The 26,577-nt window shown below is 37.9% G+C and overlaps 1 protein-coding gene across 1 annotated transcript; it reads left to right on the top strand.

The window, feature by feature from the left end:
• Nucleotides 1-21,224: 21,224 nt before the first annotated feature.
• Nucleotides 21,225-22,289, top strand: MOS (MOS proto-oncogene, serine/threonine kinase). The gene has a single exon (XM_043976820.1). The coding sequence runs from the start codon at nt 21,225-21,227 to the stop codon at nt 22,287-22,289; it is 1,065 nt and encodes a 354-aa protein (XP_043832755.1).
• Nucleotides 22,290-26,577: the final 4,288 nt, after the last annotated feature.

Here is a 26,577-nt window from a genome sequence, read left to right as displayed (position 1 = left end):
GCCTGGGACTAGTCAAGCCCTGGGGGAAAGTTTTGCTGCCTTTCAGGGAAAAATTAGATGAACCCATGTTGTGGAGTGAAGAGAGAACCCTGGTCACATCAGAGAATGACTTTTGGGGCTTCACTAATGATAGGGGTTTGTTTTTTTGCTTTTGAATATATAAATTGTCTCAACCACCATCATCCTTTTTCAAATAAAATAAATGAAGTGATAATAGCTGTAATCGCTAAAAGATAATTTTTTTTTTAAGTTGTGGGTAGGGGCAGCTAGATGCTGCAGTGGATAGAGCACTGGCCCTGGAGTCAGGAGTACCTGAGTTCAAATCCGGCCTCAGACACTTAACACTTACTAGCTGTATAACCCTGGGCAAGTTACTTAACCCCAATTGCCTCAATAAAAAAAAAAAACACAAACAAACAAAACAAAAAAGCTGTGGGTACCTTGGGGAAAAAACACAAAGCTCTAGAATTTCTTATTTGAAATTGCTGATCACAAAAATACCTTAAAAAGCAACATGACTCAAAGAGGGGCTGCAAATCAGACCTTATGAATTCTGATGTTGCCTCTGCCAACTGGTGTGAATTTGGACAAGTTGAATCATTCATTCTTCAGTTTTCCCACTAGTGAAGTGAAGCTTACTCACATACCTCTCAAGGCTGTTATACTTCCTAATGTTGATCAAAAATTGTTTACAGACTATTAAGTGTCATAAGAGAATACGTCTGGAGTTTTCTTCTGTTCTTCTTTGTTCTGGTGTCTTTGTTTTGGGATTAGAACGCTATTCTTTGCTTCCTCAATCAGGTATTTTCTATTCTTTGAAGATTAAGACTAGGAAAGTAGGAGAACATTCCATTTTAAGCAATCAAATTTCCTTTTAAAATTAGTAGACTATAGAAATAGAGGGTAGATAATACTGCTGCTTATATTTGTGGTGAAGGATGAATTGGCCTAAAAGAGGTGCAATGCACCCAATGTGTCCCTGGAAATTTCCATGGGCAGCAAGGCATGGTAGCTCAGCATGTGGATCCTTTGGGAATGACAAACTTGGATGCTTTAGGTCAGGTAGTAACTCGGTGCTGCAAAGACTTGTCACATTGACATGATGCAGAAAACTCTGAGTGATCCCTTTGTTCCCCCCTACCCCAACCCTTCACAATAGTATGGAGGCAAGGTGCAACAGGAGTTAAAAAGAGAAATAGCTTCCCATGGGCATTCTATTCAACCCTCTAGTTAGCATCATGTAACTCCATGACTAGCCCTTCCCCACCACAGGATCATGGTGATTCTTCACACATGGCCCTCAAAGTAGGGGGACTCCACTAAGTGAGCTTTGCCTAGGCCCCTCTCTGCTCTTTTTTGCTTTGTGTTTTCATTCCTCAGTAGGAAAATGAGCATTAACTGCAAGGTGGATGTGTCAAGGCTTAAAGAGAGGACCTTTTAAGCTTGAGTGGTGCAGAAATTCTAGGTCCATTGAGTGAATTTAACTGATGGCAAGAGGAGTTTCTTCAAGATGACTACTTATAAATAGAGACCAAACAAACCCCTGGCCTAGCATATCAGAAGATATGGATATTGAGTGAAACAATACAGAACCGAGATGCTATATAAAATAGCTAATCATCAGTACTACAAACTTCTCTACATTCTGATAAAGTGTATCAGCCATTTAGCAGATTGTAACAGCAGTTGTAAGTTAACTTATTGAATCCTATTTTAAGTTGTTCTTTCAAAGCATATTGTAGTTCTTTTATGTGTAGGAATAAAATAACTATCCCATACCTGATTTATATTGTGAGTGGAGTGTTTTTTTTTTTTAATTTCCTCTTTTGGGGAGACCTTTTTAGCAGACTTAAATGGAGCTAGCAATACAATGATCAAAGAAAATCCCAAAGGACTCTTGATGAAACATATTATCCACCTCCGAAGAAAGAACTGATATTGATAGAACACAGACTGAAGCATGCTATTTTTTTACTTTCTTTCATTTTTTTCTTTTATTCAAATTTTCTTATACAAAATGACTAATATGGTAATGTTTTACATAATCATACATGTATAACCCATATCTGATTGCTTAACACCTCAGGGAGGCGGGAGGGGAGGGAGGGAAGGAGGGATAAAAATTAGAACTCAAATCTATAAATAAAAATGTTATTAAAAAAGGACACATAATTGCTATGACTACAAAAATAGACAAAAATTTGTGAGATGTGCATAAGCGGAACAGATCCTTTGCATATCTGTGCCATTTTAGTTTATGAATTTGTTTTCAGTGGGAATGAACAGAATGCAGGATCTCCAGTTTCTTACTGAATAATAGCCAGTGTGCTATCAATGTACTTCACATATATAGCCCCAAAAGTGCTAGTTCAGTTTTAAACCATGGTAACTTGGTCCTTGAGGATCATTTGATCCTCACAATTATTCTATAAGGTAGATAATACAAACCACATTTTATAGACAAGGAAGTAAAGGCTTAGAGATTAAGAGAGTTTACCTGAATCTTTGGAAATTCTGAGTACCCAAACATCAAGGAAGATGATGTTGTTCAGTCATTTTCAGCTGTGTCCAACTCTTTGTGACCCTATTTGGAGTTTTCTTGGCAAGGATACTGGAATGGTTTGCCATTTCCTTCTCCAGCTCATTTAATAGTTGAGGAAACTGAGGCAAACAGGATTAAGTGTCTGAGGCCAAACTTGAATTCAGGTTTTCCTGACTCCAGGCCTACCAGATAGCTGTCCATATCAAGAAAGCTTATAATAACATTTATTTACATAGCCCTTTAGGTTTGGCAAAGACCTCTCTATGTTTTATCTCAGTGCATCCTCACAACAGCCTTTTTTTTTTTTTAAGTGAGGCAATTGGAGTTAAGTGACTTGCCCAGGGTCACACAGCTAGTAAGCGTCAAGTGTCTGAGGCTGGATTTGAACTCAGGTATTCCTGACTCCAGGGCCGGTGCTCTATCCACTGCGCCACCTAGCTGCCCCACAACAGCCTTTTGAGGTAGATGTTATTTTCATTTTACAGACAAGGACACTGAGACTCAGAAATATTAAGAGACTTGTGTAGTCTCGGTAATAAGGCTAGTAAGCAGCAGAGCCAGGGTTTTAACCTAGATCTTCTGACTGCAAAGTTCTTTCTAGACCACCATATTGTTCCTTTAAAATTTATGTCAGATAACTCAGAATTGTGAGAAAATAATGATTAATAATGGATGTCCTGGGGAACCCAGAGTTTCTCAATCCTTTCTCCCTACCACTCCAGAAAGTCCAGTTCTCTTTGATTTGGGACAAACCCAAGGGAACAAAAGAAATGGAGACAGAATCTTTTGTCCAGATGGGTAAAGGATCATACCACACCTAGAAATGGACTTTGCCTTAAGTTGTGAGTGAGGGTCTTTTGCATACTTTCCCCTGATGGCATCTGTAGAGTTCATTTTGATGTAGATCACCTTCAAAACAAGTCAACCAATGGAATTGAATGATGCTAACCAATTAATTAGCTTTGATCATCCACATCTTGTGGGGGGGGGCAATTGGGGTTAAGTGACTTGCCCAGAGTCACACAGCTAGTAAGTGTTAAGTGTCTGAATCCGGATTTGAACTCAGGTCCTCCTGACTCCAGGGCCAGTGCTTTATCCATTATGCTACCTAGCTGCCCCCTCCCTTTAGATCTTCATGGAGATAGCCCAGGACCTTAAACCCAAGGGTCTATTGAATAACAATGTGTGTAGTAACAGCAACATTGTGTGATGATCAAGTGCAAGTGTGATCAAGTGTGATGATCCAAGACAATTCCAAAGAACTCATGATAGAAAATGTTCTCCAGATCCAGAAAAAAAAAGAACTGTGGATTCTGAATGCAGATTGAACCATACTGTTTTTTACTTTCTGGCAGTTTTTTTCTTTTTTGAGGTTTTTCCTTTGTGTTCTGATTATTCTTTCACAATATGACTAATGCAGAAATATATTTAATGTGATCGTACATATATAACCTGTATCCAATTGCTTTCCGTCTTGGGGAGGGGAGAGAGAAGGGAGGGAGGGAAAAAATTTGGAACTAAAAATTTTATGAAAACAAATGTTGAAAACTATCTTTACATGTAACTGAAAAATAATAAAATACTTTTATGACCAAAAAAAGAAGAAAAAAGAAAACAAATAGCAATGCCTATAGCCCAGTATCAAATGGTTCAACAAAAGAAATTGATATGATTTTGTCAATAGAAATGACATTGGAGAAGAGGTATTACTATCTGCTTTGCTGTCCTACCTGAAGAAGCATAGGACCTTTCCATTTGGCTTGCTGCTGAAACCTTCCATATATTTTGTCTCCCCCATTAGAATGGAAGCTCTTTGAGAGCAGGGGCTGTCTTACTTTTCTATTTGTATTCCCAGCCCTCAGCACAGTGGTTTGCACATAGTAAGAGCTTAGTCAATGTTTCATCCATTCATTCATTATTCTGAAATAACAAAATAGAAAAATGAAGGCTGTTCACTGGTTTTGTTTATTTTATCCTACATCATTTAGGTGTGAAACCTATTACCAAAGGTTTAAGGGAACCTTGAATATGCTTCACATTCAAAGGTTTATATAATTTTTCCCCTTGGGTGAGCTAACATAGGGGTGGGGAGTAGTTGAAGGAGTGAGTAATACTTAAGAGAAAGATCAATAAAAGGGACCATGTCTGGCAGATTGATTCCCCACCTTTATGATTTTTGTTGTCACTGTTCAGTAATTTTTCAGTCCTGTCTCTTTGTGACCCCTTTTGGAGGTTTCTTGGCAAACTTACTGGAGTGGTTTGCCATTTACTTCTGTAGCTCATTTTACAGGTGAGGGAACCGAGGCAAACAGGGTGAAGTGACTTGCCCAGAGTCAAACAGCTAATAAGTATCTGAGGTCAGATTTGAGGCCATAAAGATGAGTCTTCCTTACTCCAGGCCCCAAACTCTATTCATTGTGCCACCTAGATGCCTTTGCTATGCTATATGATCACCACATTCGCTGTAGAGCTCAATAATCAGTTATAATACAATGGAAATCATGTTGCATTTGGAATCAGAGGATGTTTGTGAAAATTTTGGTTTTGCTACTTGTCATCCATGTGAGGTTGAGCAAGTCACATCAATTCTCTGTCTCAGTCCCTCATTTGAAAAATTAGGGAGTTAGGCTAGATGAACTGAAAGCTCTCTTCCAGTTCATATTGTACAATTCTGGGGCAGCTAGGTGGTGCAGTGGATAGAGCACTGGCCCTGGAGTCAGGAGTACCTGAGTTCAAATCCGGCCTCAGACATTTAATACTTACTAGCTGTGTGACCCTGGGCAAGTCACTTAATCCCAATTGCCTCACTAAAAAAACAAAAACAAAAAAACCCCATATTGTACAATTCTTTAGTCCCCCACATCTTTCTGCCTGATCAACAAGTATCTGTTCATATAGTAGGTCCCTCTCCCAAGGTATTTTTAGTCAACTAAAGCACTTTTTTAAAAATTAAGAAAGAAATCTGAGCATTATGTCCAGATCAGAGCAGATTTTCTTCCCCAGCCAAAAGGACAACTTTGGTGCTACATAGCATGTTAATCAGAAAGGCATTCATGTCTGTTAACCAGTGCTAACATCTAGTGGTTATTATAGCTGTGGTTAGGGGAATAAGGACAGAAATGTCTAAAGCTTACTATAGATAATAACTTCTAATTAAAGCCTAAAATATATAACGACACACTCCCAGTTCACTGTAAGAATCTTTCCTCAGGCAATAGGCTCATTTGTTGTTAATTTTATAGTTTTGTTTTGTTTCATTGCATTTTAAGGGCTTGTCAGATTGTGATAGTCCAAATGCACAACTTAAAATAAATGGCAATTAGAGGAACTTAGAACCTAAGGTCATTATACATCGCTAGATGTTATCTAAGATTAGATAACATTTTTTAGTGTCATCTCAAGCAGGATTTTCCCTTAAATCTTCAGCTACTTGTGATTTTAATGTACATGACACTGCTTTCAGCAGTTCATATTCTACTCAACAAATAGAATAATTGCTATATCTTGTAATTTTCTGTGCCCCCCTCAGTGCCTTGCTTATAGCAAGCATTCAGTAAATATTCATTTAATTTATGAATATTAGTAATATTCTTCTTCCATTGCCTCATTGCTACTCTGGAGAACCCTCCAGCCCGAAGCCCTCCTCTCCTGATTGGTGACTCTCTCTCCCACATGACCATTTTAGAAAGGACCCTTGCCAGGTTTCACCTTCCTCATGCCTAGAATCACTATTAAAAATCTTTTTTCCTCTGTAGGCAGCATTACCTCCTCACCCACCCTTCCTTACTCTTTTTTTAAACGTGGTGTCTCCCCTTCATTAGAATGAATAAGCATAAAGAGTGTATTGCTTTCTTGTATTTTTATCCCCAACCATTCCTAGCACATAGTAAGTACCTAATAAATGCTTGCCCTACCTACCCACCCACCCACCTACCTACCTACCTACCTACTTCTCTACCTACCATATACCTACCCATTCATTGATCTATCAATGAATTATTTCAATTTTAACAAGGTTTATTAGCAGAAATACACTCAAACCCATCACACTTGAATTGTGTTTGAAATTGTTTGCCAAAATAACACCTCAAAATAATGCTCAGCAACCTCAACTTATAAATCTCTATAAGACATGATTATACCATGGGTCCCATCACCATATTTTGACACATCCTATTTCTGAGATTCAAAACCTGAGATAAAGCTATCATACCTTAAGGTCCCAAATCAGACATTAATCGTTAACACTGAAGTTTTGCTAGAAAGGAAAAACATTTTGTAAGATTCCTACTGAGGAAAAAAAAAAAACCCTATCTATCTATACATACATACACATATCTGTACATATTATATATAAATTTGTATACACACACAAACATATTATCCTTTAAGAAGTTTGAGAGTTGACAAATATAACAGAATTATGTGTGTGTCAAAAGCATCATATTGTCATCCATATTTTATATTTCACTTAACCTAAAACTTTAAGCATGGAATTATGTATGGTTTGTATAAAAAAATAAAGATATTTTGACAAGAACCTGGCACAGTGGAAGGAGCACTACTTTCAAGGTTAGAAGACCCGGGTTCAAATTCTAATTGTAACATTTCTTAACAGCAGTAGGAGGAGGAGAAAAAGTAGTCTGCTATCTCTCTGAGCTTCTATTTTTCCATACAATATTTTTCATTGCACAATTGTGAAAGAAAAAATGTATACTTTAAAGAGCTATGTAAATATGAGATATTATTGTTCAGTCTCAGGACTATTTCAGAACTATGGCCAGAGTCAAGGAGATAATATTTTTTTACAACACATAATTTTGCATTTATAACACTTAGCAATAGACTGATTTTAAAGAACTTCTTTTGCCATGAAGCATATTAGATATTAAATTTAATATCCCTTCTTTACTGGGCATTCCAAGAATATAGTTCATTGCTATCCAATCCTATGGGTACACAGTAAATACATACCAAATCAATATTCCTAATAAAAGGAGAATGTGGAATGCCTTCCTTGTTTATTTAGATTAAGTTCCCACTTAAAAAAAAGGAGGGCATTTTCTCTACATTGCCCCGACCACAGTGGAGTTGCTCAATATTCAAATAATGCCTTTTGTTTGTGGTTTCAGTCAGTAAGCATACTTACGGAGAGTGCTATGAGGAAGTTAACTAATAAAATGACACGATCTTTTGTCAAGGAACTCAAAATAAAATTAGTAAATCAGAATATACCATACATGTGAAGTAACTGGACTGCTTTTTAAAGTAACCTAAAGGCAAGAAGTGGAGGGGATTCACATTGACTTTTTGTACATAAAAATCTATAGTCAGTGTCCAAGTCTAACCCTAGACTTGGGTTCCAGTACTACCACTAATACATCCTTGCTGTGACTGTAGGCACCCAGTGCTTTAAGCCATTCTCTAAGACTATAAAATGTAAATATTTGCTATCTATAATGGCAGATTTTTCAACAGGAATTCCCATAATCAATAAAGTCACAGGTTCCCCAAAAGGACGATTCTATGTCCCCTCCTGCCTTATATACTCTCTCAGATTTTTAAAATTTGACCTGCCAACCTCATTTTTAACAAATGGGCTTTTTAATCTCCATAAGACAGCACATTTGGGGAATGAACATATAATTTTTTGTCAGAGATGAAAAAATTTCAGGGATGTCACACTCCTCTTGGCTTAAGGAACCACCAGAAATCCTAGAATAATCATGCTAGTGGAAAGTTTGATAGAACTCACTTACAAAGCGTAAGTACCTGGATGTAATCAAAGGCAGCTTTATTAATAAACAGACATAGCCTTGTTGGCCTCAGTTTCCTCATCTGTAAAATGAGCTGGAGAAGTAAATGGCAAACCACTCTAGTATCTTTGCCAAGAAAACCTCAAATGAGGTTACAAAGAGTCAGACACGACTGAAATGACTAATCAACAAAAATACCTTAAAGTGCAACACAATCAGTGTGCCTGTTTTGTTTAACTCAGTACTCCTTTGGTTATAAGAGAAGGTTCTTAGGAGGAATTGGGAAGTAATGACATTTGTAAAAACATCAATAAAACATTTATTTCTAAAACTGTGATGGAGAAAGCCCTCCTCTCTTCCCCAGGAGCCCAAATGACCATTAGAAATAGTGATCTCAGGGGCAGCTAGGTGGCGCAGTGGATAAAGCACCGGCCCTGGATTCAGGGGTACCTGAGTTCAAATCCGACCTCATTCACTTAACACTTACTAGCTGTGTGACCCTGGGCAAGTCACTTAACCCCAATTGCCTCACTAAAAAAAAAGAAAGAAAGAAAAAAGAAATAATGATCTCGCTTGATCCAGAAAACCCCACAAATCATGCAAGTCAAGGGGTTAAAATCTTCACATTGTATCTACTTCCTGAAAACATATTAACAGGAGAAAGTATAAGCTATATAAAATCAAAATAGATTAATAAAAATTGACTTTTAAGAAAATACTCAAGCTATGAAAGACATGTATATCCATAAAACCTACCAAGCACTTGAGATAGCACTTTAAAAAAAAAGTGCACATGCTCCTTTCTGTGAACATAATGGTGGAGGTGGTAAGTGTGCTCAGGCTAAGCAGAGAGATTATATACAAAGGACGTTATTTTTCCTGCCGGTGCTCAAAATTGCAGAAAATAATGCAGAAGGTTTTGTATGGAGATTCTTTCATCATATACATATTCAAGTCAACAAAACTCCCAACATGTACAGGCATACTTATAATGTTCATGGCCTGATCAACCCACATATGAGTTCGATTAAGATGATATTGAAGGAAGGAAGGAAATTTGTATTTATTAAGTGCCTACTATGTGCCAGGAACTGTGCTAAGAACTTTACAAATATTATCATTTAATCTTCACAGAACCCCTGAGAGGTAGATGTTATTAGTATCCACATTTTACAATTGAAGAAATAGAGGCAGACAGAGGTTAAGTGCTATTAAGTATCTGAGGACAGATTTAAAATTTGGACTATCTGACTCCAGGCTAAGTGCTCCATCCACTGCGCCACCTAGCTGCCTTAATAAAAAAGAGCAAATTGTTCCTAAACCAGAAGAGATGGCTTAGAAGAAAAAATATATCAAGGAAATTAAAGAAACAAAACCTAATGGGATGAGAGTAAACACGAAAGTTAAAAAGTTAAATTAAAAGTTTTAAAACAAATCAATTACAAAAATATTACAATATTTACTAGTCCAAAATCCTACAATCAGTATAATATTTCCCATTCCCATTCCCACTTTCTTGAGGAAGATTTATTTGATACCTGGACTCCTTATCTCCAGTAGAGTGACCCTCTTCCAGCATGCCCCTCTTTTGCAGATGCTCCATCCCTAGGTTCTTTAGCTTAGTTTATTTCCTTAGGAAAGCTTCTTGGTCTACATAAATTTCCCTCATAATATGGGAATGTGACAGGAGACACAGTAGTAAATGACACTAGTAATGTAGTGTTTGATAAACCCAAAGACTCCAGCTTCTGGGATAGGAACTCAGTATTTGACAAAAACTGCTGGGAAAACTGGAAGATAGTATGGCAGAAATTAGGCATAGACCAACACCTTACACCTTATAATAAAATAAGGTCAAAATGGATACATGATTTAGACATAATACCATAGGTAAATTAGGAGAGGAAGGAATAGTCTGCCTTTCAGATCTTTGGAAAGGAGAACAGTTTATGACCAAACAAGAGATAAAGAATATTATGAAATGCAAAATGGATGATTTTGATTACATTAAATTAAAAAAAAATTTGTACAAACAGATCAGGGAGCTGTACTTTTTGTTCACAGTTCAGCCACCTCTGGGTAGTTGTCACACCCAAAGCAAAGAATGCCTCTACGGAGATACACACCCTTCTCTCTTTTTTCTTTTTGAATCATATTTTTTAAAATTCTGAAATTACCGGGGCAGCTAGGTGGCACAGTGGATAGAGCACAAGCCCTGGAGTCAGGAGTACCTGAGTTCAAATCCAGCCTCAGACACTTGACACTTACTAGCTGTGTGACCCAGGGCAAGTCACTTAACCCCAATTGCCTCACCAAAAAAAAAAATTTAAATTCTGAAATTAGCAAAAAAAAATTGTGTACAAAGTAGAAAAGAAAAGGAGGAAGTCATAAACAATATTACATACAACTTGGTTTTACCTTTAAGAATACAATAAATTCAACATGTAGCTTTCAAAATTGTGCTATTATATATACCTTGTCCTGGCCTTCCCTCTTTTCTCTTAAAATTACTTCAATGATTCTCTTTTTTTTCTTTTCCTATTTAGAAGGCAACCATAAAATTAGCCTCTCTTATCTTCTCACCCTATTAAAAAAGAAGAAAAACCCTTGTAAGTCAAACAAAATAAATTCCCTTAGACAATCATCATCATGATTGATCATTGCACTGATTCGTTCTTCATTCTTTCTAAATTATTTTTCATATATACATATGCATATATAGACAAACATAAACATATATATATTTACTTACATATAAACACATAAATTTATATGTGTGTACACATACGTATGTGTGTATGTATATGTGTGTATGAAATTGTTCTCCTGGATCTGATCACTTCACTCTGCATCAGTTCATACAAGTCTACCCAGGTTTCTCCAAAACAATCCCTTTCATAATTTCTCATACCATCATAATAGTCCAGTCCATATATGCAATTTTCTCAACCCTTTCTCAATTAATAGACATTTCTTAGTTTCAAGTTATCTGCTACAACAAATAAAACTGCTTCAAATATTTTTATATATATATTGATCTTTTCCCTAGTTCTTTGATCTCTTTGAGCTGAAAGCCAACTAGTGGTAATGCTGGGTCAAGGGTTTTGCACTATTTAGTGACTTTTGAGGAATAGTTCCAAATTGCTTTTCAGAATGGTTGGGCCAATTAATAATTCCACCAACAGAGCATTAGTGTCTCTTTTCCCATAGTCTCTAATAATTATTTTTATTATTATTTTCCTGGCTTTTTCATGTTTCCAGTTTTTAAGCTTCAACATGTTCAAAATTGAATAATTATCTTTCCCCCTAAACTCTCTTCCATCCTCTTAAAGGCTCACGACTTTTGGTGTCATTCTTAACTTCTCACTCTCTTGCTCCTTACATCCAATCATGCCAAGTCTTGCCAATTCTCCCCTCAAAGCATCTCTTATATACACCCCGTTCTTTTATCCAACACCGCTGCCACTCTGGTGAAAACCCTGATTGCCCCAAGCCTAGGCTTGAGGTGTGCTACTGGGCTAGCCTTCTGGTTCATCTCCCTGCCTCAAGTCTCTCTCCCCTTCCAATCCGTTCTCCATTTAGTGATCTCCCTGAAGTGCAAGTGTGACCCTGTTATCCCCCCATTCAAAAAAAAATCCAGTGCCTCTCAAGTCTCAGCTAAAATCCTACCTTCTACAAGGAATCTTTCCAAGTCCCCAATAATCCTTTTTCTCTGTGATTATCTCCAATTTATCATATGTATATTGTGTTTGTACATAGTTGTATGTATGTTGTCTCTCCTATTGAATTGTGGGCAAGAGAGCAGGGGTTGGTTTTGCCTTTCTTTTTATCCTTAGTACTTAGAATAATGCCTAGTACATAGTAGGCACTTAATGTTTGCTGACCACTTTGACTTGCTTTGTTACCTTTGTCAATGTGATAGGTGTGAGATGGAACCTCAGTATGGTTTTAATTCTAGTTTTTGTCATTATTAGTGATTTGGAACATTTTTCATATGATTTCATATTGATTTTTTTTGCTTTGAGAACTGCCTGTTTATATCCTTTGACCATTTATTTACTGAAGAATGCCTTTGTTTCATATACAAATATGTATATGTATATATATATATACATGTTTATACATATACATGTGTTTGAACACACATATACAAACAGGTATATAAAACTATATTACATATATTCTTTGATAAATCCCTTGGAACAAATGTACATAAGAAACAGATAGATAGATAGATAGATAGATAGATAGATAGATAGATAGATAGATAGATAGATTAGGAAATAACTAATGAAATGGCTGAGAAGGCTAGCATTACTGAATTGTAAGGTATGTGTAGGGGAATAAAGAATGAGAAGGTGAAAAAAATGGGGGGCAGCTAGGTGGTGCAGTGGATAAAGCACTGGCCTTGGATTCAGGAGTACCTGAGTTCAAATCTGGCCTCAGACACTTAACACTTACTATCTGTGTGACCCTGGGCAAGTCACTTAACCCCCATTGCCTCGAAAAAAAAAAAAAAGAATAAGAAAGTGGGGAAGAAATAAAAGGGACCATGTTATTAAAAGATTTTAAAAGTCAAGCAGGATTTTATATTGGTTCTTTGATCTGACAGGGAATAATTGGGATTTATTTAGCAGAGATAGAAAGGAAGATTGAAATAGATTATTTTGCCAGCTTGAAACAGGATGGATAGGGGGCAGCTAGGTGGCGCAGTGGATAAAGCACTGGCCCTGGATTCAGGAGGTCCTGAGTTCAAATCCAGTCTCAGACCCTTGATAATTATACTTGGGCAAGTCACTTAACCCTCACTGCCCTGCAAAAAAAAAAAAAAAAAAGAGGATGGATAGAAGTGAGGAGACACTTTAGACAGGGAGACTGATAAGAAGTCTATTACCTGTATTCCAGGTCAATTATTTCAGGACATACCTTACATTTTCTTCTCCCCCCCCCCCAACCACCACTAATCTTTTGATTTTGTTTTAATATTTCTTATTGTTTCTCAGAATCATTGCTTTCTCTTTGGCACATCCATTTTCAGAGAGTCTGTTACTTGGACAAGGTTCACCACTTTGTGTTCTAAGCTGTTATTTTTCCTTCTTCTTTCCACCCTACCTCTCATTTCATTTACCCTTACACGTTGTATCTCTTAATTCATTTCTTTCAGGTATTTTTGTTATGGAAGTACTCTCTTCTTCTGGGTTTACTTCTTGGGTTTTTTTTTTCTCAATTTATAGTATCTCTTCATTGTCTTTGGCTTTTTCTTCTGTTTAAATCCTATCTCCAGCCTCATGTGCTGAATGAGGATTTTGTGCTTGGGTCAGACTCCTCTCCATCTTTTATTCTTGGATTCTTTAAGGAAGCTCTACTTCATCCTGAATATAGCAGCTAAGGCTAAACCCTCTGTAGGATTCCTGGGTTTGGGCTCAGTCTCGCAGTGGTCTGACTTGGCCTCAGCCACATCTCTGTATTCTTCTTACATAGGCTTCAACTCAGAGTCAGCTTCACATCTTGCTCTGACTTCTCTCACCATCCCTATAGACTTCAACTAGATGTCAGTTATACTGGTAGCAGGCCTCCAGCTTTGCTTCCTTGGTCATTTTTCCTACTGAGGTTCAGGTGTTGGCTGGCAGGGCACTGGCCTATCCCTGCCTCTGTCTAAGGCTCGGTTACTGGGGTTCTTGGTTGTGCACAAGCTGCCTGTGTTCTGATCTGGCCCTGAATGATCCTCCTGTGGCTCAAGGAATGCTGATGACAAGGTCATGGCTCTCTCTTGTCTCTTTCTCCTGTTATCAATGAGGTGCACTGACTGGCCCCTGTCTTCTGCTGTGCCCTGGGATTTGTACTGAATTCTTCCTTGCATTGTCTCCTAATGTGGGTCTGGGCTGCCGGCATGTTACCGTGATTCATCTCTGCTCAGGGCCGGTGCAGGTTTCTAAAAGTCTTCTTGTATCGTCCGGGTCTGGCTAGAGGAACTTATAGTTACTTCTCTTTGGTTTTCTTTATCATTGTTCTTTCTGGTGCATTAGCTTTACTGGGGTGTTTGTGGGGTTCCTGGGCACCACAAACTTCATATCCTTTTCTTTTAGAACTCCATCCCCTGTCCTGATGTGGAAGGTTCCACTCAATTTGACTCCTTTCTTTTTTTTTTAAATCATAAAAGTATTTTGTTATTTTCCAGTTACACGTAAAGATAGTTTTCAACATTTGTTTTCGTAAGATTTTTAGTTCCCATTTTTTCTGCCTCCCTCCCTCCCTCCCCTACCCCCTTCCCAAGACAGAAAGCAATCTGATATAGGTTATATATGTACAGTCACATTGAACATATTTCTGCATTAGTCATGTTATGAAAGAAGAATCAGAACAAAAGGGGAATACCTCAAAAAAGAAAAAACCAAAAACAAAAGGAGAAACAGTATGGTTCAATCTGCATTCAGAATCCACAATTCTTTTTTCTGGAATTGTCTTGGATCATTGTATTCCTGAGAAGAGCCAAGTCTATCACAATTGATCATCATTCAGTGTTGTTGTTACTGTGTACAATGTTCTCCTGGTTCTGCTCACTTCACTCAGAATCAGTCCAAGTAAGTCCTTCCAGGTTTCTCTGAAATCTGCCTGCTCTTCATTTCTTACAGCATAATAGTATTCTATGATATTCATATACCACAACTTATTCAGCCACTCTCCAAATGATGGGCATTCCCTTGATTTCCAATTCTTTGCCACTCATTGACTCCTTTCTTAAGCAAGGTGACCCTTAGTGGAGTTGGGATCCTTTACCTAAGGAACTATATTCCAATTATTGGGAGTCTAGCAGTTTATTCCATTTCTTCCCAGGTTCCTCTTATTAGAAACTGGTCACACATAGATTATATCTATCAATGACATTTCCAAATAAGCCACCACCTTCATATCCTCTAGGTGGGGTCACAATCTAGGAACATCTCTTGTCATTTGCCCTGAAGGAATGCTGCTGTCACTTCTTTTAGTTGTGTAACATTTAGAAATGTGTCCCCACCCTGATGGGAACATAAAGTTTAGTTGCAGTGTAGTCCCAGCCCTGAACAAACTCTTCCACTCATTAGTGCTTCACTCAATAACAATCTCCAAGAACTCTAGACTGAAGTCTTCTAAAGATTATCCATTTTCTCTCCCTGTAATGCCTTCCCATCTCCTTTTCCATCTTTCTCTCTCACATCCTGGTTGTCCTGTAAGACCTGGTTCAGAATCACAAAGTCTGTGAGTTGCAATAAATCTCAAAGCTTATCAACTATATCCCCCACCTCAAAAGAATCATCTCTGCAACATTCCTAATAAATGGTCTGTTGATGAAGAATTCACTCCCTATCTCATGATGCAGTCAGTGTGCTTGTGGACTGCTTTAATTTCTGGTGGCCCCTTTTTACCTAAGGATAATTGATATGAGAAAAAATTCCATTTAAAAGGAATCTATTTAAAATGGGGACCAACATTTCAAAGTAAGTAATGGAGGGGAGGAAAGAAATAAAAAATCATATATTTTCTTATATTTAACAACAGTTGGGATATAATTGCAACTATGGACTAGTTCTCAGAGTAAAGAATGAATCAATTGTTCATTTTGTGGGATCATAATTTTTTTTTCTGACAAAACAAGATGATGGCATTATATAGCCTTCACTTCATATTTCACTTCTTCAGCATGAAGGGGGCTCTTGTTGCAAAACTATTCACCATCAATTTCTTGTTCCTTTGACATTCAAATCATTCTCTTTTGAAGTACCTACCAACAAAAATGACAAAGATGGGGAGGATATCTGCTAGTTTTAGGCTGATGGAGCTGTTTGAATGGGGACTAATTTTAGAAGGGGTCAATTTATTACTGAATATGTTAATATTAAGACAACTTTTTCTGCCCTGGGCAACCTCTTGGTAGGGAGGTAGGAGTGCCCCAATCAGCTACCTAAGACTATAAATTGCAGAATAGTTGCTAATCTGCACTGGAAGAAAGAGTCTGAGCACCCATGAAATCACAGATCAGGACAAATGCAACCTACTAACTTCAGAGACTTAGGAAATGGATATTCAGGTAATGAGGATTCCATGAATTAGAAAGATTTTCCTTACATTGAGCTAAATTCTTTCTCCATGCAATTTCCACCAAATGCTTTTACATCTGCTTTCTGGGCTCAAGCAAAACAAAATGAATGAATGAAGCATTTACTAAGTGCTTACTATGTGCAAAGAACTTCACTAAGTGCTGACAGTCGCTTCTCTCAAGAAGAATTCCTCTTCTACTTGATACAACTTGAAATATTTGAAGATAGCTGTTATGTTCCTTCTCTGAACTAAATTTCCTCTGGTTCTTTCAACCAATCCATGTATGGTATGGCTTTCAGTCCCCTCACCTTGTGGGTTGCTTTCCTCCATATGCATTCCACCTTGTTAATGTCCCTCTTCAAAATGTGCTTCCCATCACTGGACTCCCACCTCCTTGAAAGCCTTCCCTAACTACCTCAGCTTAAAAAAATAATGAAAGCTCAGTTATCTTTTTTTTTTATTACAAGATGCTTTCCGCAGAACTACTCTCTGAAGTAAGTAGTACACATTTCCATTCTACAGATGAAAAAAAGTGACTTAAAGAGGTTAATTCTAGGTCTCTTCTCCTAAAGCAGTAGTGTCAAACTCAAACACAAATGTGGCTACTAAAGGTGCAAAAAATCTCTACCTGTTGTGTGTTGACTTAGAAAACCACAGATTAATATTATCTATGTTTTATGGTGTCTTTATTTATTTTGTTAAATATTTCCCAATTACATTTCAATCTGATTCTGGAGTGTTGTGGAATGACTGCCCGTTTGATACTTTTGCACTAAACCACATGATCTCTCCTTTGCTAGGTGCTTATATCTGAATTACCTTATAACATTTATCATATACTACTTTGCAATGTAGTTATATATAATTATAGGGGCAGCTAGGTGGTGAAATAGATAAAGTGCCAGGCCTGGAGTCAGGATGACCTAAGTTCAAATCCTGCCTCAGATACTTACTAGCTATGTGACCCTGAGTAAGTTGCTTAAACCTGTCTGCCTCAGTTCCTCATCTGTAAAATGAGGGGGAGAAGGAAATGGAAAATCGCTCTAGTATCTTTGCCAAGAAAACCCCCAATGGGGTCACAGAGAATCAAACATGACTGAAACAACTCAAAAACAATAAATATATATGTATAGGTATGGGTATACACATATACACACATATATGTATAAAATGTATACACATATATTCTTCTCATTTTACCAACTAAACTGTAAGCTCAAAGACAAAGACAAGAATTATGTTATACTTTTTTTTGTTGTTTCCCCTACAGTATTTACTACATCTTTTATACAAGAAGAGGGAATGGGCTTGTGATTTCATTGTTAGAGGGAACCTAAAGGTGAGGAAACTCCCTCTATCAATCCATTTTGGTACCTTAGTTGAAACTTACAGGTTGAGACATTTGCCTAGAACACTGGGAGGTTAAATAAATCGACTTCCCAGGTGTCACTGAGGCAGTATGAGTCAAAGGTTGTACTTGAACACACATCTTTGTGGCTCCAAGGCTAGGTCTCTTTTCATTAACTATGCTGCCTTTTCCAACTTGTTTGTGACAGATTTTTAAGGAGTATTTGTTGAATGCATGAACCATATAAAATGCATGACAGTACCAGTCCTGCCTATCTGCCAGGTACTCCACTAAACTAAGTAGAGGTGGATGAATTTTTTGGGGAAGGGAGCCTTACACCAAGGACTTTTAAAGCATTTTATATCTATTACTCTGCTAATGTTCACAATACTCCTAAGAACTCAGTAACAAATTAAAAAAATTCTTTGGTGAAACTCCTCCCAGTCACACCCAACTTTTCCATTCTGAATCTACTGTGGAGGCTTTTTATTTTTAAATTCAGTAAAAAGTTTTAAATGTGTCCTTAGTTAGAACTGTCACTGGGAGTACTGGTATAATGGTTTGGATGCTTACCTTAGATACTTATTAGCTTGTGTAGTTGTTTGTCCTTCATTCTTGAAGAGGATCATGACAGATGCCATGACTTGCACTCAATTGGATTTAAGTGAGGCAGGGCTATGCAAAGTCACCAGCCTCACTTTCTCCTCCAGAGCAATCTGGGTCCAGATACAAGATATGTTATCAGGATGGCTGGAGATGGCCCTGGATATTTAAGGCAATCAGGGTTAAGTGACTTGCCCAGGGTCACACAGCTAGTAAGTGTCTGAAGTGAGATCTGAACTCAAGTCCTCCCAACTTCAGGGTCAGTGCTCTATCCACTGTGCCACCTAACTGGCCCAGCTTGTGTTATAATGATCAAGGCATTTATCTAATTTTTCAGAACCTCCATTTCCCCACATGTAAACTGGGGATAATAGTATATTCTATTATAATGTTATGCCTGTCATATGGTATTTTGTTTTAACTGGTCCCGTAATTTTATCAATATAAGGAAGTCCCAATGAGGAACTCCTTTTACCAATTGCAGATTGGTAAAATTTCTCCGAAATTTGGAGGTCTTAGAATGTTGCCTGGAGGCACCAAAGGAGGAAGTAATTTGCTTATCCCCACAAAGGAACTCTGGAAGCCAGCTTTCTATCCCTGCTGCCTCTCATGAAAATGCTTTGCACAATTTAAAGTGATATACAATCACAAATTATATGGAAACCTACGGTAAACTAACGTGGCATCCACTTATTTTATATTATACATGTGATATTTGGAAAAAAAACCTGAATTTCTTTTAAAATAATCTACAGTTTTGACTTATTAATTTGGGTCAAATCTCCTTGTATTTCAAATCAATTACTATTTTTACTATATTGAATTATCTCCATTGTTTTGAATAAGTGGTAAGATTAAGGCTCACGAAAGTAATGTGACTTACCTAAACTCACATGATAATTTAGAAGCATACTCAAGCACAGAAATCACACTCTAGAGCTGGAAGGACTCCAAGTCAGGTGTGCCCAGATCTTTGTGGCCTCATTTGGGGTTTTCTTGGCAAAGATAATGGAGTTGTTTGCCACTTCTTTCTCTAACTCATTTTACTGTTGATGGAACTGAAACAAACAGGGTTAAGTGACGTGCCCCAGGATCATACAACTAATAAGTGTCTGAGGTCAGATTTGAACTCAGGAAGTTGAGTATTCCTGATTTCAGGCCTGGCATTCTATCCACTGCACCACCTAGCTTCCCATCCAACGTGTTTATACTTATTCAGTTCAACAACCATTTCATGAGGGGCTCCTATGTTTTTCACCATGAAATCACAGAGCCTTGATACATTGACTATGTGCTAAGACTATGTTAAGGTTCTTCCGTAATACAAGGCAGAGACCCTGAGCCCACCCTTGGGACTTTACCACAAAGTGGAGGAGATAATCGTACACACACATACAAACACACACACACACACACACACACAATAATCCAAAGAAGAATTATATAGGTTCATGACAGGTATAAATAAAGTTCTAGGACAGGTCAGGAAAATAAGGGAGCAGTCTCCTTTCTTAGAGAGAGAATAAAAGGTTTCATGAAGGAGGAATTCAGATCCATCATAGCCCTGGAAGTATAAATGCTCACCATTAACTTGTGCCCTTATAATACAAATAAATACTCCAAGCAGACTGGCTAAGTGACCTAATTCAGAAGTGAAGTGGAGCTTTTGGTTCCAAATCTAGGCTCTGACCAGCTCCATAAATTTTGTTTTCCAAAACCGAGATAATACTGAACTTGGTGTTTTCTTCATAAAGCAAGTGTGAAAATTTTTCCAATTGTTTGGTACCAATAACTTAACAATCATTTCTTGTATATATGAGAGAACTGTGTTAATGAATGGCTTCTCACACCTTGTATTTATTTAATGATTTGCATAATGCATAAGTATCAGAGATGATGCAGACTATTTTTTTTTACTTAAACCTTTTCTTCTACTTTCTACTGTATATTTGGCATTATTTGAGGGCATGAGTATGACTTTATTCTTTATTCTTTCCCCTTTTGTTGCCAATTTTTCTACAAGACTTCTGTAACTCATTTGTCTAGAATCCCTGTTGCTAGTGAACTCACTGGGTGGGCTGAATTGCTATGGAAGGTTAGAAGGATTGTAAGGAATTCATTCTATACCTAGCTAAGAAGTATTGCTAATTTCCTCTCAATGCTGAGTGAAATGTCAAAGCCTTAACTTTTTCCTGATATGTAGGAGAGCCTTGACTTATGGGGACAAGTGATTTTGTTTGTATCAATTACATTAACATTGCAATTCTTTACTGCTGAATGTTGCACCTAATTGTTCTCTTAATAAGTTAAACAAATTTGTGCTGTTCTTATTTCAACTATTTCTGCCAGTAACTGCTGGAAGTTATTTAATGCAGCTGGAGACAAACGCTGACAATCACTCTAGTCTGAAAAGTGTGAAATAATTTCATTTCATTGTTGTGGTCTATGTAGTCTAAGAATGGATTGCAGCTGATGACACTTGGAGGGGAGGGAGGGAAACTTCCTTTTAATTAGGGACATAATAGAAAAGGGAACATGCTCTAAGGTGAGCTTCAGGGCATATGCCCGTTGTTTATGTTGTGAACTCTTCTTAGGACTTTTTTTTTAAATAAAAGAACTTGGGTTATATGATTGAGATAAACACTTTAATCTGAAAGTGATTGTTTTTGCCTTCATTCGGAGACTTTTCTTTTTCGTCTGAAAAAAAAATTCCATCAGCAACAGATGTAGCTTATTTGTTGGGGCTTGGGTTGGAGGGCGGGAGAGGGAAAATGAAGGAAGAGAATTAAAGAGGAGGCCGTGACAGGGCAGGATGAGTGGTCACTTTCTGTGCCTCATTTGGCCTTTTTTCCTATTTTTCGCCATCCGAGAGCAGCTGCTCCCCACCTTAAGGTGCCTGATGCCTTCACCTGTTCCTCTGACCCGTTTCTTTCCCAGAGAGTTTTCACCCTCGGTGGACTTGCGGCCCTGCAGCAGTCCCCTGGAGCTCCCGGGGAAGCGGGGGAAGCTCTTTTTAGAGGGGACTCCCTCCCCAAGGGCCCGGCGGCTGCCCCAGAGGCTGGCCTGGTGCTCCATTGACTGGGAGCAGATATGCTTCCTGAAGAAGCTGGGGACCGGGGGTTTTGGCTCCGTCTATAAGGGCACCTACCGAGGGCTTACCGTCGCGATAAAGCAAGTGAAGAAGTGCAGCAAGAACCGGCTAGCTTCCCGACAGAGCTTCTGGGCCGAGCTCAACGTCGCCAAGCTGTGCCATAAAAATGTGGTGCGGGTCGTGGCCGCCAGCACTTGCACTCCTGCGGGTTACAACAGTCTGGGGACCATCATCATGGAGTATGGTGGCCACACTACTCTGCACAACGTCATCTATGGGACGAGCTCCTCACCCGACAACGACGAGGAGGAGCCAGGAGTCGAGGGACCCTTAGACCTGGGGAGATGCCTCCAGTATTCCCTCGACGTGGTCAATGGCCTGCTTTTCCTCCATTCTCAAGGCATCGTCCACTTGGATCTCAAGCCGGCCAACATCTTGATCGGGGAGCAAGAGGTCTGCAAAATTGGGGACTTTGGGTGTTCCCAGAGGCTAGAAGACCTGCTGGGTTTGAGTGCCCACCGTTGCAACCTGGGCGGTACATATACACATCGGGCCCCAGAGATCCTCAAAGGAGAGACAGTGACTGGCAAAGCAGACATCTATTCCTTTGCCATCACGCTCTGGCAAATGGTCACAAAGGAAATGCCTTATTCGGGTGACCACCACTACATACTGTATGCGGTGGTGGCTTATAACCTCCGGCCACCACTCACATCCTCTGTCTTCATTGACTCCATACCTGGCCAAAGACTGGAACACATTATTCGATGCTGTTGGACCGCTGACACGTTGGTCAGACCTAGCTCAGACCTACTCCTGGGTGATCTTAATTCCTTGCATGCTAACTTGGCAGACTTAAACTCTAAAAGTTAAGTCAACAAAAAGCTTTTCTATGTGTCTGCTTATTTCTGTGTTTTCTCTTTCTCGTCACTTCCATGTGGGATTGGAAATGTTTTTGTTTTTGTTTTTTTATGTATTTCTTGATTGCAAGAGAGATTTTTTTAGAAAATAAAGTGATGTGAACTTTTGTGGGTCTCATTTAAATGAAACTGAGCACAGAGTTCCAAGTTCTGTAATTAAAACCTACTTCTAATTAGAAACTAACCTCTGAGCATTGTCATTTTGAACTGGCTTTCTGCTGCTGCTTTAGTTTCAAAGCTCTTTAGGATTGCACACATACAAACTTACAACTTGTGAAGCTGACAAAATTTGCTTTTATGAAATAGAACCCAGTCGCAGACATTCAGCAGCCAACTCAAATGCAGACTATTCATGAAAGAAATGCACTATGCACGTATTCATGTAGTTGTTTATTTTGCACTTATGCCTTAACTATTAAATCCATACTCTGTCACTTTCTGTTTGGTGTGCTATTTCACACAATAGACTGGAACATAAGCATTCAAAAAATGTTTGACCTGGGGCAGCTAGGTGGCATAGTGGATAGAACACCCGCCCTGAATTCAGGAGGCCCTCAGTTCAAATCCAGCCTCAGACACTTGACACTTACTAGCTGTGTGACCTTGGGCAAGTCACTTCACCCTCATTGCCCCCACAAAAAAAAAAAAAAAGTTTAACCTGAGAAAGCGAGGCACAGAGCTGAATGACTTATTTTGGGTTACATTCTTGGTGGTGAAACAGACTAGAATTTGTCCTAATTGGTAACCATTAGTCTCATGTTTAAACATTTATGAGAAACATCATCTAAAGTACATAATAGCTAATGTAATTTGTATAGCATTTACTATGTGCCAACATTGTGCTAAGTGCTTTACAATTGTCATCTAATTTGATCTTCATGACAACCCTGAGAGGTCCCCATTTTACAGGTGAGCAAAGACAAACAGATGTAAAGTGACTTCCCCAGGGTCATACAGCTAGTAAGTGTCTGAGGTCACATTTGAACTGGGGTCTTAACAACTCCAGACCCCAATGCTCTATGCACTATTAGGCCACCTAGCAGTGCAAAAAAAAAAAAAAAACAACTTTCTCCCTTTCATAATTTTTAATTGATAAATATTCACTTAGTATTCACTGATCAATAGAACTTATCTACATTAATTCTTTTTCAGGGTTTAGAATATGCTTTCCTCTTTTATTTTTAAAATAGTTTTTAGTGACATTCATTTTTCTTTTTCCATCACTGTCACTACCACAAGATCCCCTCCCTTGTAAAAGATGTCTAGTAATCAACACATTAGCCATGTCTGAAAATACATGCCAGGTGCAGTGGCCTCGGATGCATTTTGAACTATAAATATTAGTGGTATGCATCAGTAAAATTAAACTTATTCATCAGTGACTACTCAGTGAATATTTATCATTTTAAAAAAATATGAAGGGAAGTGAGATTTTGTTTTGCAAGCCAGCAATCTGCAATGGTTTTGATCACATACCTCTATTGACTTTAAAAAATGTTTTCGGGTGTACCAATAAATTTATATTTATAAAGTACATATATGTTCATTGTTCTATATGACATACATTACAAAACATGACAATAGAAATAAAAAGGAGATAGAGATGAAATAAGCATTTTTTACTTTATTAGTAGTACAAAAAGCTTTTGTTCTCACTAGAAATATTAAGAATAAAAAGCTTTAGAGACAGGAACTGCCTATTGCTTCTAGAAACAAATACAAAGTGCTCTGTTTGGCATTCAAAGCCTTTCATAACCTAGGCTCCTCCTACCTTTCTAGTCTTCCTACACCTTATTAGCTCACTGGTGCTCTTCCACCCAGTGACACTAACCTCCCAGCTATTCTACAATCAAGACTTTCCACCTTTGAGCTCTGCACGTGTTCTCTGGCTGTCCCTCAGGTTGGGAATACTCTCCCTCCTCAACTTCAGCTTCTGACTTCCCTGGCTTCCTTTTAGCCCCAAATAAAATCCCATCTTCTGCAGGAAGCCTTCCCTCACTCCTTTTAATTCCAATGTTTTCCCTCTTTTAATTATTTCCAATTTATCTTCTATACAGCTTGCTTTGAAAATATTTGCACATTATCTTCCCCTTTAGATTGTATGCTCCTGGATGGCAATGACTAGTTTTGTTTTGTTTTCGCCCTTTTGTATCCCTAGTGTTTAGCAGTGTCTGGAACATGGTAGGTGCTTAATAAATGTTTAGCAATTGATTGAATAGGCTTCATTATTTTTATAATTCTCTTTGAGGTGTATTCCTAGTAATGGTATAGCTGGATCAAGGAGAATGTACATTTTTGTGGTTTAAAAAAACAAACTATAATTCCAAATTGTTTTCCATAACTGTTGGACCAATTCACAGCTCCAACATGGTATACTACAATGTTTGTCAAAGTGTGCTCCAGGGACCCCTGGAATCCTGAGAGTTTTTCAGGGGATCAGTGAAGTCAAGCTATGCTCATCATAATAAGGCATTTTAATTTCTAATACAATAAATATCAGTAGACATAAAGCACATAAGCAAAAGATCTTGGGGAGGGATCTTCAGTAATGTTTAAGAGGGTAAATCATGTATAACCTATATCTGATTGCTCACTACCTCAGGGAGGGGGGAGGGGAGGGAGGAAGGGAATGAGAGAGAGATAGAATTTGGAACTCAAAACTTTGAATGAATGAATGAATGAATGAATGAATGAAAAGAAAGGGGAAAAAAGAGTGTAATGAACAAAAAAAAAAACCTGAAGAACCACCAGTGTGACATGGGATAATAGGACATTGATTCAAATATTGACTATAATACTATCTCTATGGCACTAGGAAAGGCTTTTAACTTCTGGATTTCCAATTCTTATGTATAAAATGAAAGGGGAAAATTCAATTACTTCTAAAATCCCTGCCAGCTCTAGATCTGTGATCTTATGATCCCTTCAAAATTCACTGTTTTTGTCATCTTTGCCAATCTGATTTTTCCCCTTCCATGTTGCCTTTGACATTGATTTTAAACAGACTTCACCTATATGCAAATACTGATGTTTAGGGAGTACATGGTAAGGCAGTGATTATAGGCCCATTGAGTTATGGAGCCCATAATATGGGCACTATAACCCCAAAATGTGGATTTCTAAGATAGCCCAACCTCGAGATTTTTAAAAATTTGGTCATAAGATCCCAATCTTTGATCTGTAGCAAACTATTTTTAAAGTATATATACAAGTAGAATATGCAAGTATAAAGTATATATACAAGTAGAATATATTGAATCTTTATAATATTTCTCTGATCAAGATACCTAGTTCACAAAGATGATAATAGGAACCTTTACTAGCTGTTTTATACTAATGTTCATCTTTTACTAATATTCAGAGGTATTGAGGGGTTTCATAAAAAGGAGGAAGGTGAAGTCATATGGCACCTGGGTAAGGATGTACAAGATAGTAAGAGGATTTTCAGTTGACTAGCATCCTATTTGGTCTTTGGTGAAATTACATTTGTCCTCTTTGTTGCTTTTTACTTAATAAATATAATAGAAAAATAGAGTGAAATAAATTTAGTACCTCACTTTTTTGAAGTATATATTGTTACCTTAAAGGATTTGTTTTAAAAGCTCCACATTTAAAGAATATATTTTCTTTGAAGTCCTGCCTAGCTTTGGGTGGTTTAAACACCACTGGAATATGTTCTATGCAAAATAAGATCCAAGTGCTGATTATAGCACCAGTTAAAAAAATCTGAAAATACTTCAGCTCTCACTTTTTTAATTTAGGAAGATGGAAAACAGCCTTTTTCCTTCTTAAATTTGCATTTTTTATTATGTACTTCTGTGATACACTAGGTCAATTTCCAATGGAAGAAATAAAACAATTTGAAGTTATAGCAGTATTTAAATTCATTAAAATCTGAAGGGATCTTGGATTTAATGCTTTTTTTTTCCCTCCTCTTCCCTCGCCCACAGTGAACCTAGGAGGAAAAGGACTAAGACGTGTCCTTTGAGGACATACAGACTTCATGTTCTGAGCTAGTTAGGGGGTGGTGTTAGACCTGGAGTGGGAAAGACCTGAATTCAAATCCTGCCTTAGGCATTTACTAGCTGTGTGACTGTGAGCAAGTCATGTAACTTCTTTTTGCCTTACTTTTCTCTTCTCCATAATCTCATTTCTAATAGCACCTCCCTCTGAGAGGAGATAACATAAGTAAAGAACTTTGAAAATGTGAAAGTACCATAGAATGATGATGATGATGATGG

Source organism: Dromiciops gliroides, chromosome 1 (genome assembly GCF_019393635.1).
Source record: "Dromiciops gliroides isolate mDroGli1 chromosome 1, mDroGli1.pri, whole genome shotgun sequence".
NCBI lineage: Eukaryota > Metazoa > Chordata > Mammalia > Microbiotheria > Microbiotheriidae > Dromiciops > Dromiciops gliroides.
The sequence above is the reverse complement of the archived record's forward strand: the minus strand, read 5'-3'. Positions and strand labels throughout refer to the sequence as shown.